At 38.3% G+C, this 17,878-nt stretch overlaps 1 protein-coding gene across 1 annotated transcript in view; it reads right to left on the reverse strand.

Moving 5' to 3' along the window:
- Positions 1-14,816: 14,816 nt before the first annotated feature.
- The window catches only part of ZKSCAN8 (zinc finger with KRAB and SCAN domains 8), a 9,351-nt gene continuing 6,289 nt past the window's right edge, over positions 14,817-17,878 (reverse strand). Inside the window, exons 4-5 of the mRNA XM_006902632.1 lie at positions 16,424-16,544; positions 14,817-15,825 (exon numbers count right to left, since the gene is read on the reverse strand). Of these exons, the coding sequence (XP_006902694.1) occupies positions 14,864-15,825; positions 16,424-16,544 (1,083 nt within the window). The 3' untranslated portion in view covers positions 14,817-14,863. The remainder of the gene's footprint in view (positions 15,826-16,423; positions 16,545-17,878) is intronic.

A 17,878-nucleotide genomic window follows, 5' to 3' on the forward strand; every position in this document is an offset into this window, starting at 1 on the left:
AGTTGGTGGTCTGTTCCACAATCAGCTCCTGGCCTAGTTTTCACAGCTGATATTGAGCATCTCCAGCGGTTCTTTTCACAGACGTAATCAATCTGATTCCTATGCATACCATCAGGTGAAATCCATGTATATAATCTGAGTTTATGTCTCTTAAAAATGTATTTGCAGCGAATAAGCCATTTATCGTGCAAAATTCAGTCATCTTCTCTCCATCTCCATTTTTGTCACCGAGTCCATGTTTTCCAACTACTGAGTCTTCTTCTCTATTCTCAACTTTTGCATTCCAGTCACCCATTATTATCAATGCATCTTGATTGCATATTCAATTGATCTCCGACTATAAAAGTTGGTAAAAATCTTCTATTTCCTCTTCCTTGGCTCTGGTTGTTGGTGCATATATCTGAATGATAGTGGTATTCACTGGCCTTCCTTGTATGCGTATGGATATTATCCTGTCACTCACAATATTGTACTTCGAGATCGATCTAGCAATCGCTTCCTTAACTATGAAAGCAACTCCATTTTTCCTCACCTTTTCATCTCCAGAGCAATATATCATATGATCATCCGACTCAAAATGCCCCATGCCAGTCCATATCATCTCCCCAATGCCTAGTATGTCAATATTTATGCGTTCCATTTCTTCCTTAACAATATGTAATTTGCTTCCATTCATGGTTCTCACATTCCATGTCCCAATCACTACAGTCTGCTTACAACTGTTCCTCTTCCTTTGTATTTCCATACCTGAAAGCTCAGCCTCAATCGCCCTTTCTGATATCTACATGTGTTCTGTTGTACACAGGGTTTTCAGAAGCCTGCTATTTCAGAAGTGGATGGCCAATCCTTCTTTCTAGTCTGTCTTAATCTGAATGTTCAGATTTAGAGAAGTATCAGACAGACCAGCATTTTACAAAAAAGTGGAAGATATATCCTTTATTGTGGAGTTAACCATTTTTTCAGTGTTGTCCCTCTCCTTGGCACACTGTCTTTACCCACTTATTTCCCTGCTCTGCCATCCACCAGGCAAGATACCCATCCACTTCTACCCACTTCCTTCAATATTCATCTCCCTTTGTCCCACCTTTGATCTGATAGCTTATATCTGAAGCTTCCTGAGGAGAAATGTGGGGTCAAGATTGGTGGACAATTTATCAACAATCTGCGTTATGCAGATGACACAACCCTGCTTGCTGAAACTGAGGAGGACCTGAAGCACTTGCTACAGAGGGTCAAGGACTTCAGCCTCCAATATGGATTGAGACTCAATGTCAAGAAGACAAAGATTCTCACCACTGGGCCAATTGGCAGCATCAGGACGGATGGTGACGAGATTGAGATTATTCACAGCTTCAGTTTGCTTGGCTCCACAGTCAACACTCTCGGCACGAGTAGCCTGGAAATTAGAAGATGTTTTGCCATGTGGACCTCTCCAAAGTACTGAAGAGCAATGGTATCTCTTTGGACTAAGGTGCGTCTGGTACAGGCCATGGTCTTTGCTATCACTTGTTATGCATCAGAGAGTTGCACAGTGACTAAGGAGGATAGAAGAAGAATTGATGCCTTTGAGCTGTGGTGCTGGAGAAGAGTACTGAGGGTACCATGGACTGCTAGGAAAACAAACAGATTCATCCTGGAAAGAGTCAAACCGGGCTGCTCCTTGGAGGTAAGGATTCTGAGGTTCCGTCTAATATACTTTGGACATGTTGCAAGGAGGGACCGGTCCTTGGGGAGGGACATCATGCTTGGTTGGGGTGGAGGGACAGCGCAGAAGGGGAAGGCCCCTATGAGGTGGATTGATTCAGTGACTGGAGTAATCAGGATGGGTGTATTGGAGACGGTGTGATTGGCACAGGACAGAGCAGAGTTTAGGGATGTACATAGGGTCGCTTTGAGTTGGAAGTGACTCAACGGCACATAACACCAACCACAACAACAGGACAAATATGTTTGTTCCCTTGGCAGTCCATGGTACGCTAATATTCTTTTTCAGCACTCAACTCAAAGGCATAGACTATTCTTTTGTTATCCTTAGTCATTGCTCAACTTTCAGATGCATAGCAAGTAATTGTGAAGATCATGGTCTGGATCACGCATATCTTAGCCTCACACTGACATTGTTGCTCTTTAGCACTCTGGAGAAGTCCCTGACAGCAGATTTTCCTAATGCAATTTGTCTTTTGATCTCCTGACTGCTGGTGGCAAGAGTGTTGATTGTTGGCAAATTCTATTGGATCACCTTTTTTAGGTTGATGGGGATAAAGACGGATCTCTTCTAATCAGTTGGACAGGTAGCTGTTCTCCACATTTCCTGGCATAATTTAGTGAGCACATAAAGGGCTGCTTATGTCTGTTGAAACATGTCAACTGATATCCCATCAATTCTTGGCCCTTATTTTTTTAAAAAAAAAAAAACCCTAATGCCTTTAATGAACTTTGAACTTTGATCAGCACTGGTTCTTGATCATACGCTACTTCCCAAAATAACTGTGTCTGACAATTTTTCTTTTTGAACAGTGACTCCCATCTCCTTTTGATGTTTCCTGGATCATTTAGGATTTTGCCCACGGCATCCTTCAGTATTGCAACTCAAGGTTTGATTTTTTTGTCTTTCTGCTTGAGAAATGCAAGTTCCTCCTTTTTGTTTTCCCTGTTCCAGCTCTTTGTACATTCTTTCATAATATTTTGTCTTCTTATGTTGCCTTTTGGAATCTTCTGTTCATCTCTTTTACTTCAGCAATTTCCCCCTTTATTCTGGCTTCTTAACATTCTAGTACAGTTTTCAGTCTTTTCTAACATCCATTTTAGTCTTTTCTTTCTCCTGTTTTTATAATGATCTTTTGCTTTCTTCATGAATAATAGCCTTGATGTCATCCCACAATTCATCTGGTCTTCCATCATTAGTGTTCAATGTATCAAACCTACTTTTGAGATGATTTTTAAATTTAGGTTGACTCAAGGTTGTATTTTAGTTCTTGTGGACTCATTTTCATTTTCTTTAGTTTCAGTTTGAACTTTCCACAGTCAGCACCTGGCCTAATATTGACTGAGGATAGTTAGCTTCTCCAATGATTCTTTCCTCAGATGTAGTCAATCTGATTCCTGTGCAGTTCTTCAGGTGTGGTCCACGTATATAGTCATCACTTGTGCCTATTAAAGAAGGTATGTTTAATGAATAAATCATTGCCTGTACAAAATTCAATTATTTGATCTCTAACCTCATTTCTGTCACCAAGTCCTTGATTAACAAACTCCAGTACCTCTTATTTCCAACTTTTGCATTTCAGTTACCAATTATTATAATTAATGACTGGGAATCCCAGAACATTTAATTGTGCTCACATAAAACTTGTATCTAGATCAAGAAGTTGCTAATCAAATAAAGCAAGAGAACACTGTACAGTTCAAAATCAGGAAAGATGTGTGTTAGGGCTGTATCCTTTCTTCATAACTATTCAATCTGTATGCAGAACAAATCATTCTAGAAACTGGACCATATGAAGAAGAATGTAGCATGAGGATTGGAGGAAGATTCATCAACAACCTGTGTCATGCAGATGCCACAATATCACTGGCAGAGTGAGGACTTGAAAAGCTTGCTACAGAGGATCAAAAACCATATACAGTCTTCAATATGTATTACATCTCAACATCAAGAAAATAAAAATCCTCACCACTCACTCACAAATAATATATGGAGAAGAGATAGAAATTGTCAGTGATTTAATCTTGCTTGGATTCACAATCAACACCCTTGGCACCAGCAGTCAGGAAATCAAGATGTATTGAATTGAGAAAGTCTTCTGTCAGGGATCTCTCCAAAGTGCTGATAAACAATGTCAGATTAAAGACTAAAGTGCACCTAATTAAAATAATAAACTTCAATTACTTGCTATGCAGCTGAGATATGGACAATGAATGATGAAAGAAGAATTGATGCCTTTGAGTTTTGGTGTTGAAGGGTGCCAAATATCCCATGAATTGCCAAAAAGACAAATATGTTTTGGAAAAATGTGCAGCCAGGGTGCTCCATGAAAGCAAGGATAGTGAAATGTGTCTCAGATACTTAGGATATGTTGTTCAGAAGGACCATTCTTTGGAAAAGGACATTTGCTCTGAAAGGTGGAGAGTCTGCAAAGGAGGGGACTGTCAACAAGATGGACTGACAAAGTGACTCAAACATGTCAGAGAGCCAGGGTTTAGATCCACTGTGTAATGGGTCTCTATACGATGTAGTGTCTCTACGACTCAATAGCACTTACCTTTGAAGGGTAATCAAGGGCCACAGTCTTGTGTAGGGTCCACAGGTCTTTATAAGTAAACATGGTCATTTCCCTCCTTGTTTTGCATTTTCTTTCCACTTGTCCAAAACTCTCTACTAAGATCTCTTTTAGAGTGGTCAGTAGTGGTAATCAGGCATCATCTAGTTTTTCTGGTTTCAGGATCCTGGACCTGGAAGGTCAAGCTTCATGGGGTGCATTAGTTCTCTGGGTAAATTCTTTCTATGCATATTTTTCTTAGTTCTAGACAGAAAGATCAGTATTTGCACTTTACATGACTGCCTTACAAACTGTTAAGACTCATGTGGAACATCATCTTTGTGGTCGGTTTTATACCAGTTTACCTTGATGTTCCCTAAGACTATGGTCCTGAAGCCCTATACGGTTGTCTCTATTGGCTTCTGTATCTATCCCCCCCCCCCCCCGCCAACACACACAGTGTAACATGTGCTGTTGAGTCAAAACTGACCCATAGCTGACTCTCCAGCAGGCTTTCAAACTGTGTGCCTTAAAAATATAAACAAAAAAACGACCAAGGGACTCCGAATCCAGTGACCGAAAGGCCTGAATCCAGAGAAAATGCCTGCCCTGAAGCTGCCAGTTCATTCCTTGAGTTCAAGCCACCTAACAGTCAGTCATCCATTGAGTCCCTCCATTTTCCCCCCACTGATTTTTCTTTCCGCAGACACTGAACGGATCCTCCATTTTGGCTTTACTTTGCAGGAAGCTCTTGGGGCTTTGCATTGAGTTGGTAGAAATATAGACCTTGCTCTTCTTGTTTTGGGGACAAAGAACATTGTAGTTCGTACAATAACCTTAGAAAGTGAGCTAGACCATACTCCATTCCCTTAAGGAAAGCTAATCACACACGTGCGCACACACACAATAGGTAGAAACCTGAAAACAGGATGTTGAGCCAGATTTTTTTTCCTTTAAGACTTTTTTTTTTTTTTTTGCCAAAGTAATTTTTCTTTTTTTGGCCAAAGTAATTTATGATGTCTTGTCTGATGAATTTGTCTACTTGTTACAATCTGGGCCTTTTAAAATGTATTGGCAGTATGTGCATAAAAAAGCATTTTATTCACATTAAGAAAATGTATCCTAGAATAAAATTGATGGTTTTATGTATGTTGTTGTTGTTATGTGCCGTCGAGTTGCTTGGGACTCATAGCGACCCTATGTACAACAGCCCTAAACTCTGCTCTCTCCTGTGCTAATTGCACTGCCTCCGATACACCCATCTCGATTACCCCAGTCACCGAATTAATCCACCTCATAGAGGGCCTTCCGCTCCTGTGCTGTCCCTCCATCCTACGAAGCATGATGTCCCTCTCCAAGGACCGGTCCCTCCTTACAACATGTCCAAAGTATGTTAGATGGAGCCTCAGAATCCTTGCCTCCAAGGAACCACCCGGTTTAACCCTTTCCAGGACGAATCTGTTTGTTTTCCTAGCAGTGCATGGTACATTCAATACTCTTCTCCAGCACCACAGCTCAAAGGCATCAATTCTCCTTCTATCCTCCTTAGTCATTGTCCAACTCTCTGATGCATAACAAGTGATAGCAAAGGCCATGGCCTGTATCAGACACACCTCAGTCTCCAGAGAGACACCATTGCTCTTTAGTACTTTGGAGAGGTCCCTAACAGCAGACTTTCCCATCGCAATACATCTTTTAATTTCCTGGCTACTGGTGCCAAGAGTGTTGACTGTGGAGCCAAGTTAACTAAAGCTGTGAACAATCTCAATCTCTTCACCATGCATCCTGATGCCGCCAATTGGTCCAGTGGTGAGAATCTCTGCCTTCTTGATATTGAGCCTCAATCCATATTGGAGGCTGCAGTCCTTGACCCTCTGTAGCAAGCACTTCAGGTCCTCCTCAGTTTCCGCAAGCAGGGTTTTACCATCTGCATAATGCAGATTGTTGATAGATCTCCAATTTTGACCCCACATTTCTCCTCACAGAGCCCAGCCTCCCGGATAATCTGTCCTGCATGCAGGTTGAAAAGGTATGGAGACAGGCCACATCCCTTCCCAACTTTGAACCATGCAGTGTTTCCTTGCTCTGTTCTGACAACTGCCTCTTGGTCCAAGTATAGGTTTCTCATTAGCACGATGAAGTGTTCTGGGATTCCCATTCTTGTCAGAGTCAGCCACAGTTCGAATGCAGTGAAGCTTCCTACCATTACTCCACCAGAACACTAGTTAGCATCAGATACTAACATGTAGGAAAGTTATTTGACAAACTATAGACTATAGCCTTTAAGATGGATCATATCTTGAATCCAAGCAAGTGGTTTTTAATGAGTATTTAATGAGAATGTCTGTTTTCAAAACTCTGCTCTTCTTTCTCCATTATGAAAAGTTACCTAGGACTTGATGTTGGTTTTTTGTTTTAAATTTTATTATTTGTGTGTGTGTGTGTGTGTGTGTGTGTGTGCGTGTACCGTCAAATCAGATCTGACTGGTACAGGAGGAGATTGTCCCTCCTTCCCCGGCACAGCATCTGGTGGATTTGAACCGTGCGCCTCCGGGACTGTGGATTTGATGTTGTTTTACAAAAGGATTGAATAGAAAATAATATTCAATGCAGTGACATTGTGAAGATTAGTATGTTAATATTTGCATAAAATTGTTCTTATTAAAATAAAGATCTATCACATCGCAACATAAAGAAAACAAAAATCTTAGCCTCTGAAAAGTGACATCATGATAGATGGAGAAAAGAATGAAACTGTCAATGACTTCATCTTACTTGGATACACCATCAGTACCATTGGTACTAGCAGTCAGGAGATATATTGCACTGGGAAAGTCTGCAATCAGAGACCCCTCCAAATTACTGAGCAGCAATGATGTCAGTTTGAACACTAAGGTGTCTGATTCAGGTCATGGTATTTTCAGTCACTTGCTATGCATCTGATAACCGTACAATGATTAATATGACAGAATAATAATCAATACCTTTGAGTTGTGGTGTTGGAGTGCTGAATGTCCCATGGATTGCCAAAAGAACAAATAGATATGTGTTGGAGAGAGTGCAGCCAGTGTGATCCTTGGAGGTGAAGCTTCATCTCACATCCTTTGAATGCACAATGAGAGGTTATTCCCTGGAGAGGAACATCATGCTTGGTAAAGTGGGGGGATGATGAAGACCATCATGAATGAGGTGGATTGACTTAGTGACTGTAGCAATGACCTTGAGGGTGTTAGAGATTGTGAGGATGGCACAAGATAGGGCAGGGTTCAAATTTGTTGTTCATAGGGTCACTATGAGTTGTACTCAACTTGACTGCACCTAACAACAAATACATGGTCTAGGTTTTCATCAGCCCAGATGTTTGCCTTGCCTGTTTGCCTATGTTATCTTTTTGGTTTTGGGGTAAAATGATAGCTTATTGTTTGGTAGCCAACAGCTAAAGATTGATAGCCTTTCTTCAGTGTGTTAGTTGTTTGGATGTCTTGGTAGTCTTTTAACGTTGTGTGTCCATTTTTAAACTGGAGTGTTTAAGCCTTTTTGTTGAGGTGTTGGGATTTTCTAAAAATATTTTAAAAGTCCCTTGTGAGATATTTCTGCTATAGAATTTTCCCAATCTGTAGGATCTTTTTTTTTCAGAAGTCTTTTGATGCTCATGAGGTTTTTAAAGAAGATTCTAGTCATCTAGTTTCTCATCTGCTGTTGTGTATTTTTGTTTATGTTTGGGTTTACACCAGATTGTTGTTGTAAGGTGCCATTGGGTAGAGTACAACTGATAGTGGCTCTATGAACAGCCATCCTGAAACTTGCTCTCTCGTGACTTCCACATCAATACAGCAGAGCTCATTGCTGAAATCACCATGTCAGTCCATCTTGTTGGGGTGGGGGGTGTCTTCTTCTCCTTTGTTCTGACCTTCTAGCCTCTATCTTTTCAAGGATGATGTCCCTTTCTAAGGAATAGCCTCACCCAGTTACGTGCCCAAAGTATGAGACGAAGCTTCGCCATCTTTGCCTACAAGGAGCACTGTAGCTGCATTTCCCCCAAGACATACCTGTTTGTTCATTTGGCAGTCCATGGGATAGTCAGTACTCTCCTCCAGCAACACCATTTAGACATCAATTCTTCTATCACCTTCATTTGTTGTCCAGCTCTCTTGATGCATAGCAGGTGATTGAGAACACCATGGCCAGAATTAGGCATACCTCAAACTGACAGCACTACTTTTCAGCATTAGAGTTTTACATTTAGGTTTGCCTTGCCTGTTTGCCTATGTACTTCCTTGGTTTTGGGGGTAAAATATCTCATTGTTTGATTGTTATCCAACAGCTAAAGATTAATAGCCTTTCTTCAGTGTGTTTGTTCCATATAAATGTTTCAGGTCTTTGATCTATTTAAATAAAGTTCTGTATACAGTGACATATGGAACATTATGTTTGTTCTCTGTAAACAGATATCTAATTCTGCCAGCACTTTCTTAAAGAGATTATCTTTCTCCACTTACTGGATTTTGGCTTTGTCAAAAATCAGCTATTCATAGATGAAAACATTTACTTCTGGGGTTCTTAATTCATTTCAATTAGTCTATATGCCTGCACTAGGCCAGTATTAGGCTGATTTAACTGCCATGGATATACAGTAGGTTTTGAGATTATCAAGTGTGAAATCTACCTTGTTCTTCAGTAGTGCTTTGCATCTCTAAGGTATCTTTTTTCTCTCTCTATAAAGCTTACAATTAGTTTTTTCATCTCTTTAAAAAAGAATGGTACTAGGATCTGGTTTGGTATTATACCTTTAGATCACTTTGATAGTACTGCATTTTCTTACAATGTTAACTTTTCCTATATACCTTAGCATGGATTATTCTTTCATTTATGTCGGTTTCTTACAGTAGTACTTTGGATAGGTCTTTTGTTATCTCTGGTTACAGTTAGTTTTAAGTGTTTAATCTTTTGAGTGACTACTATAACTGGTAGTGTTTTCCTGATCTTCTTTTCAGAAGTCTCTGTTACTGGTAAGGAATCTGATTTTTGTGCACTGATTTAGTACCTTGTCACTTGCCGAATCATGAGATTTTCTATATAAAAGCACATATCATCAATAGATTTACATCAAAAGGATGCTTTTTGTTCCCTGATCTGGTTAAGGCTTCTAATACAATATGAATAGGAATGCTGATAAAGGACATCTTGGCCTGGTTTCCATTTTGTTGATACTAACCCTGGCCATTGGTTTTCTATATATGCCCTAACTTATGCTAAGGACTTTCCTTTCAATTTTCTTGAGAATTTTTATCAGGAATGAGTATTGCATTTTGTGAAATATCTTTTCTGTATAGATTAATACAATTAGTGTCTTTCCCCTTTGTTTTACTTGTAGTACATTATGCTAATTGTTTTTCTAATGCTGAATCATCACGGTAGATCTTTTTAATGTTGTTGTTAAGTGGCGTCGAGTTGCAGGCGACTCACAGCGACCCTATGAAGGAGAGTCCGCGAGGCTTGAGTGCCTTTCATCCTCTCTCCAGGTTCATAGGGTTTCCGGAGGCAAGCTATTACGGAAGTGGATGCCACTCCTCCTTCCAATCTTATTAATAACTTAATTATGTTTGTTTAATATGATGTTGGATCTTAAATTTTTAAGTATATATAGTATATTCTTATGAAAACAGGCCTGTACTTCAGATACATCTTAGAAAATAGCTTAAAAATGTCTGTAGATAATACTATAAAGAATCCACACAATAATTCATTAAGCATTTATTAAACGCCTACTGTGCACTCAGCATTGTACTAGGCACTATAGAGCAGAGATACAAATGTAAGCGCTATTATTCCTGCTCTCAAGGAGCTTACAATTTAATATCAGAAATAAATACAAATGTAGAACTACAGAGTATTAGAAAATAATTACAAAGAATGTGTTAGTAAGTGCATTGACCACAGTACAAATTTAAAAGGTAAGTGCTAAGGCAGCACAAAATACGGAGTTCATTAAGTCAGTCTGGGAGAGTTCACTCAGGAGATAAAAAGAAGCTAAGCTTTGAAGGCAGCCTTAAACATGAAATGGGACCAAAGGACAATTTAAGCGAAAAGGAAAGCAAGAGAAAGGCACAGAGGCAAGGGATAATAAGACAAAAGTAGAAGGCTATAGGATGTTAGAATAAGATGAGTCAAAGTGAGTATGCTAGAGTGTTGAGACAGACTAAGCTTACAGGCAAGGAAGTAAAGAATATGGAATGCCATTGTGCTGACAGGAAATAGCTAGCGGGCATTTCTTGAGAAAAATAAGATCCTGGAAATGGAGTTTGAAAAGGATCATCTTGGAAAAGTATGTTAGATGGGCATCCTGAGAGTGAGGAAAGTGGAAAGAATGAATTAAAGTAACTTGGTTCTTAGTTGATGTGGCTATGTGTGGAGGGTAACAAGGTAATGGGATAAATGTAAAATCCAGCCTCAAAGAAAAAGACTAACAACTAAATCAACTTAGCAAAATTTTAGACATGGAGATTAGAAGGCACAAAAAAAAGTCCAATATTGGAATAATAAATTCTGTTCAGGGTAAAGAAGTTAAGAAATGATGTTTATTTAAAAGGAATAAGGGTTTGGAGAACAGTGATGAGTTCATTTTTCAAATACCATGTTACACAGTTTCAACAAATCTATAAGGCGGAAAACATTGTTATAAAAATACAGTAGATAAATGGAATCAATCAAGTTAGATAAATAAAAGTATGTGTATAAATAATAGTGAATAAAATTATTCTCAACTGGGAAGAGGAGAAAGGGCCAATTTAAAAAAATGCTAGAAATGGGAGAAAAAAGGATCCCAAAGGGATTCAACAACTGAAAGGAGGATTCCTGAGATACAGAGGAAATTGTATAGTATTTCAAATTTATGGCTCATGGTGGATAACATCTAAAAAAAGGGTTATTTATCCACAGATAACTCCAAGGATATTTCAGTGGAGTGTTGATTTTTCCAGTGGGGGAAAAAAAAATTAAAAACTGATTAATATAGGGTTGGAAAAACAGAAATGAGAGGGAAGAAATAAAACAGTAGGCAGCAACAGGGAACAATATTGAAAGTTCTTCATAATTTATGCTGTAGATAAGCTTACTATTGTTAGAATTATTTATCTGTGTACATTGGTGCATGGATATAGCTACCCATAATTCTACTTTTTCTCAGGCAGTTTAGAGAAAAATATATTTGAATCTATAACGTTATTGCTTTATCATCCTAGTTAGTCTTTTAAATGTTTTCCTTGCACAATTTAGTTTTCTAGAACTAACAAAAGATGAAAAGTATCAACATTTAAAGAAGATATAATTACAATCCCAAATTGCATTTTAAACAAATTTTCTAGTTATCTTAATGGATTTGCACTGTGTTGTACACTGTTTTCCATAGTATTACTTATGACCAGGATTGTATTTTAAAACAGCTGGTCAGTGCTAAAGTGTTCATTGGCAACAGTACAACACAGTGGTCAAGAGCACAGGCTTGAGTCTGGATTTGAATTCCTCTGATCTATCACTTACCAGCTATGCGAGCAACTCAACTTTCTAGGCCTCGATTTTCTAATCTCCAAAAAGAAAATAATAATAATATTTACTGAATGTATAAGAAATGTTTAATATAGGGGATGGCACATAGAAAGTGTTCAATAAATGTCAATTTTTTTTGAGCTTCAGAACCAAGAGCAAAGCTGTCTGCTCCACATGGGAATTTACTATCACATTCTAGCACTGTCACCTTGTTTCATGAAGAAAAACCTTTGAAACCTAAAACATCTGTCCTAGGACTGTTAGATGGCAATTAGAGGGACAGAAGAATCATCTTATCATACTATAAAAAAAGAAGATGAGGATGAGAAAAAAGTACTGGTTAATAGTTGAACAGCAAGGAGACCAAAAAAAAAAAAAAAGCATGCATGGTTAGGTAAAATAAAGTCTGAGTCACTTTAGTTAGTGTATGGTATTTAGTTAGTTCCAACTCATAACAACCTTATTATGTATAACTGAATGAAAAGGAGTTCAAAGTAAGGTCTCATCAATGATATTTTAATGCTAAGTGTGAGAACCAGGGACCGTAAACAAACTCTTATCTAATCCCCTGAAATAAATCACAATCTTGCTCTACTGTTTTATACCATTTGTCTATTTCTATATATGTTTTCAATTAGCCTTGACAATTCAAATCTTTTCTCATATTCACCTTAGGATAATACTAATCTTTTGTCATACTATAGATTTTAATTTCTCTTAGTTTCTGCCAGAATCTTAACATTTTTAAACTAAGTAATTGGGCTACATGTTATTCTGGGTACTGAGCTCCAAAGGGACATAAAGTCAGTATATCTATAATAATTTCGGTGTTATTCTGCTAAAAACTTTTATTAGAATTGAAAACAACAGTTCCAGTGAAGTATGCATGTGCATGTGCTTATCTGTATTCTGACAAATCCTTCCTGTGAAATATATGTACATAAGGTAGCATAAGGCCAATGAAGGAATTTTTCATTTTTCTTTTCAAAGAGAGAGTGAACTGGAGTGGAGGGGTGGACAGAGAGAAAAGTGCAACAATGTATGAATGGAAATCCAAAATCTCTGTAAATGTTCATTATAATAAATAAAAAAAAATAAATTGGAAAAAAAAAGTAGCATAAGCCCCAGACAGAAGTTACTGTACAGAAGGAAAGGTACAGATGAAGCAGGACAGTATAGGCTTAAAGACAACCAGATTCACTCATTTCTTAAAATTTCAAGTACAAGGGAACTAGATATGATTATTTATAGGTTTAGAAAATGAGCAAAGGATAAGAAAGTAACAAGATCAAATATTTTGAAAAAGTTAACCAACTCCTACCTGGAAACCAATGGTTTAATTAAATAAGGGTAAATAACTTTGAAGTTCATCTTAAAGGCCAAGAGTCAGATGAAAAGAATGTTATAGGGAAGAAAGTCAGGATCAAATTGTAGACTTCTATAAAAAATTTACTTTTAAGTAGAATTTTATGACTGCTTTTTAAAAACACCAATTGTAAACTAGCATGATTAGTAAGCGTTTGTCATTTATAGTCACAGTGTGAAATTTTGTGATTTGGAATTTTCTTCAGAATCTGTACGATAATCTTTTTTAACATCCTTAATAGAATCAATTCCAATTTGAGGATTCCGTTTTGAAAGAGTTAAAAGATATTCAGTTACTAGTGAATTAGTTGATTTCTCTCTTAGTGCCACTATACAATTTTTAAAGGACAATCCATGTTTAGATGCCCAATTATGTTGTGTTACTTTAAACCATCTCATTTCTTTAGATACTATCCTTTGGTACACTAGAAGCCTCAAGAATGAAATAGTGCCTGGTGATGATGAGATTTCTCACTGTATTTCTGCAAGTAAAATACAGACATGGATTATATATGGCATTCATCAAAATTATGTAGAATGAATTGTGAGGTGAAGTGTTTGAAAGATTATCTCTGTGTGGATAATAATGTGATAAAGGTAATGGCAAGCAACAGAACCAAGAACAATGAAGGAGGTGCTCTTTATGGAAGTGAGTTCACAGTAATGACAAGCGTGTCACAAAATCCAGTTAGGTGGTTTTTGCAGGTGGTTAAGAATCTGAGAGAGACTGTTGTAATGGGATATTTTTTGGCATGGATTTTAAAGTCTAAACACTTGTCTCCTTTTCCCCCCATGTGATGCCATAAACAGGATAGTGCAAGTATCTTATTTGTATGCTGGTTGGTGGTGGGAAGGTGAAAAGGAAAGTCAGAGGTCACCAGAAGTATAACTACTCAAGCCCAAGAGCAGCTGAGCCTAATTTTTCACTCACCTCTTCGTGGCATCACTCTCACAACCATCACTAATGTATCTGCCTCCTTTGCTGGTATAGGTACTGTGACTAGGAGTTGGGAAGAATATGAATGCTCAAGGACTCAAAGGAGTCAATGAAGGCGATAAATGAAGAAAAAAAGCTGCAGTGCTGTTAAAACATAGCATTCTGAGTTTGCATGGGAATGTGGACCTCCACCAACTATAAGAAATAAAATACACACTTAAGCATAAATAAATGTCTGTAAAAATGTCCCTAAAAACAAAACCTAAAACACGTCCCTAACACTAAGATCTTAGAAAGCTAAATACAAATATGTCTCATTCAAAGGCTACTTCGAAGTCTTAGAGTAGCTTCTTAGATCAGGTTAAGAGCACAATGGCACCGTTAGGAAAATCAACAGAAGAGTATTCCAAAGGATGGGAAGCAGCAGAGAAACTAGGAAGAGCAGCCTTCTCCAAACCTAAAGCTACTCACTAAAAGACAAAGTTAAGTGCTTTGAGCCATGGCAAGTAAGCAATGGTATTTTAAGTTTCTAAAGAATGTATCAGGCCTTTAGGAACTTCACTCAATCAGATACTTCTCAACACAGCACTGGGCTTAAACTACTGAAGAGCAATTCTAATTTTGTCACCAGTATCAATTCTGATATTAAATAAAAGTATAATGGGACACATTTCTGCCACCTTACTATTTACAGAAACACCTCTCCCATCGGTGCCTCTAGTGCCAAATAATGTTCACATTATCACTAAAGTTTTTACTAAACTACTATGGACTCAGATTTTTCTCCACTGTGAATCCTCTGATGTCGAATGAGACTTGACCTTTGAATAAAGGCTTTCCCACATTCATTACATTGATAAGGTTTCTCTCCTGTGTGGATTCTCAGATGCTGAATGAGGCCAGTGTTCCCATTGAAAGCTTTCCCACATTCTTTACATTTATAGGGTCTTTCTCCAGTGTGGATTCTCTGATGTTCAATAAGGCCCGACTTCTGACTGAAGGCCCTCCCACACTCATTGCACTTGTAGGGTTTCTCCCCAGTGTGGCTTCTCTGATGGCCAATAAGATGTGAGCTCCGTCTGAAGGTTTTTCCACACTCATCACACTCATAGGGCTTCTCCCCAGTGTGAATCCTCTGATGTCCAATGAGGTGTGAGCTATGACTGAAAGCTTTCCCACACTCATTACATTCATATGGTCTTTCCCCACTGTGGATTCTCTGGTGCAGAATAAGGCCTGCACTCTGGCTGAAAGCCTTCCCACATTGATTGCACTGATATGGCTTCTCCCCAGTATGGATTCTCTGGTGCAGGATCAGGCCTGTGTTCTGACTGAAGGCTTTGCCACACTCTTTACAGTGATAGCGTTTTACTTTGTTGTGGATATCTTGATGGGAAAGGAGGGCTGACCTGTAACTGAAGGCTTTACCACACACATTACACTGATAAGGTTTCTCCCCAGTGTGGATCCTCCAGTGTCGAACAAGGCCTGAGCTCTGAGCAAAGCTCTTCCCACACTCATCACATTTATGCCGTCTCTCTTGTGTGGAGTTTCCTCGCTGCTTTTCTAATCTGCCCGGAAAACCTTGGGCTTCTCCATGCTCAAGACCCCCAATAGCATCCCCGTTGCATTTGGTAGCTGTCTCTCCAGGTGGCTGGATCCCAGCAGATATTACCTGTTTTGAAGCTATTTCCCTATTCTCATTCCTGGTCTCACCACCTGAAAGAAAAATGTAATGAATAAATACATAAGCCAATGCTCTCTATGCTAATGGAAAGAAATTTAAGATAGAAGCAAATCACAATCCTAATGCAAAGGTGTGTGGTTAGAATTCACCAGCTGCTCTGCAGGATAAAGAAGGGCAATCAACTCCTGCATAATTTACGGTCTCTGAAAACCTGCTGAAGGGTCGGCTATGGTTTGGTTCTGACTCAGTAGTATACAAAACCAAAAAAGATTTCATAAGCAAATGCCTCCAACTCACCAGAAGAAATGAAGCACAACAAGGCCTAAGGGCGGGGGGTATATAAATGCAAGGATCATATGGAAACTGCAAGTGGAATAAAAGTGTGAACTCATAACACCTGAAATGTCAATTTCCGACTGACAGACCACAAACCAGTTACAGGCTATAAGGTTAAGCCTCAGCCTGAAGAAACAAAACCCTTTAATTTTAGACCTAAGAAATATTCAAGATCATACCCCAGTGTTGGATCTTAAGTTTAAACTCAATCAAGTCTTTAAAAAAGCACATGGCTATGATATATACAAAAATACTAAACATACAAATAACCTTGATAATAACTGTCAGCCTTACCCAGGGAGAATGTGTTTCTGTAATTCTCTGGCTTATCTCTACACAGATCCTTCTGTGATGGATCAAGAAGCCACTCCTCTCGGATGAGGGACACAGCCATGTCTTCAATCTTCTCCAAAGTCTGAAACAAAGTAAAGTCTCATTTGAGGACTAGGACTATCCATAGATTCAGACTGTCACAGATATCTACTAATATTAGGAAAGGATTCAAGGAGAAACATGATTTGATGAATTTAATGATTTAACCTAAAGATTAAGCATCAAAATTTTTCCCAACAGGGAGAAAAGAAAACCTACTGACTGCAAAGAAACATCTGGCAACAACATCTCAGAAAAGGGTTTCATATCAAAAGTTTACAAACTACTACAAGGTTCCCAGTGATAAGCTAATCACAAAATGGACAAAAAAATGTTTCACAAAGAAAGATATTCAGACGACCAACAGACACATCATGAGATGTTCAAAATCACTGGCAATCAGAGAGAGAAATGTGAATCAAAATCACAGTGAGATATTATCTCACTCCAGAAGGAGTGGCAGAGTTTCACAGTATAGCAAGCATTAAATGTTGGAGAGGATGTGGAGAGATTGGAACTTTCATATGCTGCTGGTAGAATGGTAAAATGGAACAACCACTCTGGAAAGCAGTTTGGTATTTCCTCAAAAAGATGGACACAGAATGCCATATGACCATATTCCATGCCATGCCATATTCCATTGCTAGGAATATACACCAAGGAAAATAGAACTGAGATAAAAATGGAGATTTACACAATTATGTTCATAGCAATGTTACGCACAACAGCAAGAATATGGAAAACAGTCCATCAACAAATAAAGAGATTGAGAAATTGTGGTACATTTACTTGATAGAATACCATGCAACACTCAGGAGCAATAATTTCGTAAAATACTATATAACATGGGAGAGGCTAGAGAGAGTCTTATGCTGAGTGAACTCAGTCTCAAAGAACAAATACTGCATGAGACCATTATTGTAATACCATGCAACACTCAGGAGCAATAATTTCGTAAAATACTATATAACAAGGGAGAGGCTAGAGAGAGTCTTATGCTGAGTGAACTCAGCCTCAAAGAACAAATACTGCATAAGATCATTATTGTAAAAATTGAAGGATAACTACTAAGATGTGGATAAAAGTCCAAAGGGACTGTGAAACACAATGTACATGAATGAAACACAATGTATATGAATTTTGCGTGCAAATCAATATAAAAACAAAACAAAAAAACCATACATGTCAAGATAGATGAAAGAAGAAATGTATAGTGTAAAGAAATAACTACTTGATGGTTCTACCTTTTCCATCGTGAGTGACAGGATCATATCCATACGCTTACAAGGAAGTCCAGTAAATACCACTATCATTCAGATATATGCACCAACAACCAGAGCCAAAGAAGAAGAAATAGATGATTTCTACCAACTTTTA

This window comes from Elephantulus edwardii, unplaced genomic scaffold, assembly GCF_000299155.1.
Source record: "Elephantulus edwardii isolate Elephantulus edwardi_28Jun2011 unplaced genomic scaffold, EleEdw1.0 scaffold00433, whole genome shotgun sequence".
Classification (NCBI taxonomy): domain Eukaryota; kingdom Metazoa; phylum Chordata; class Mammalia; order Macroscelidea; family Macroscelididae; genus Elephantulus; species Elephantulus edwardii.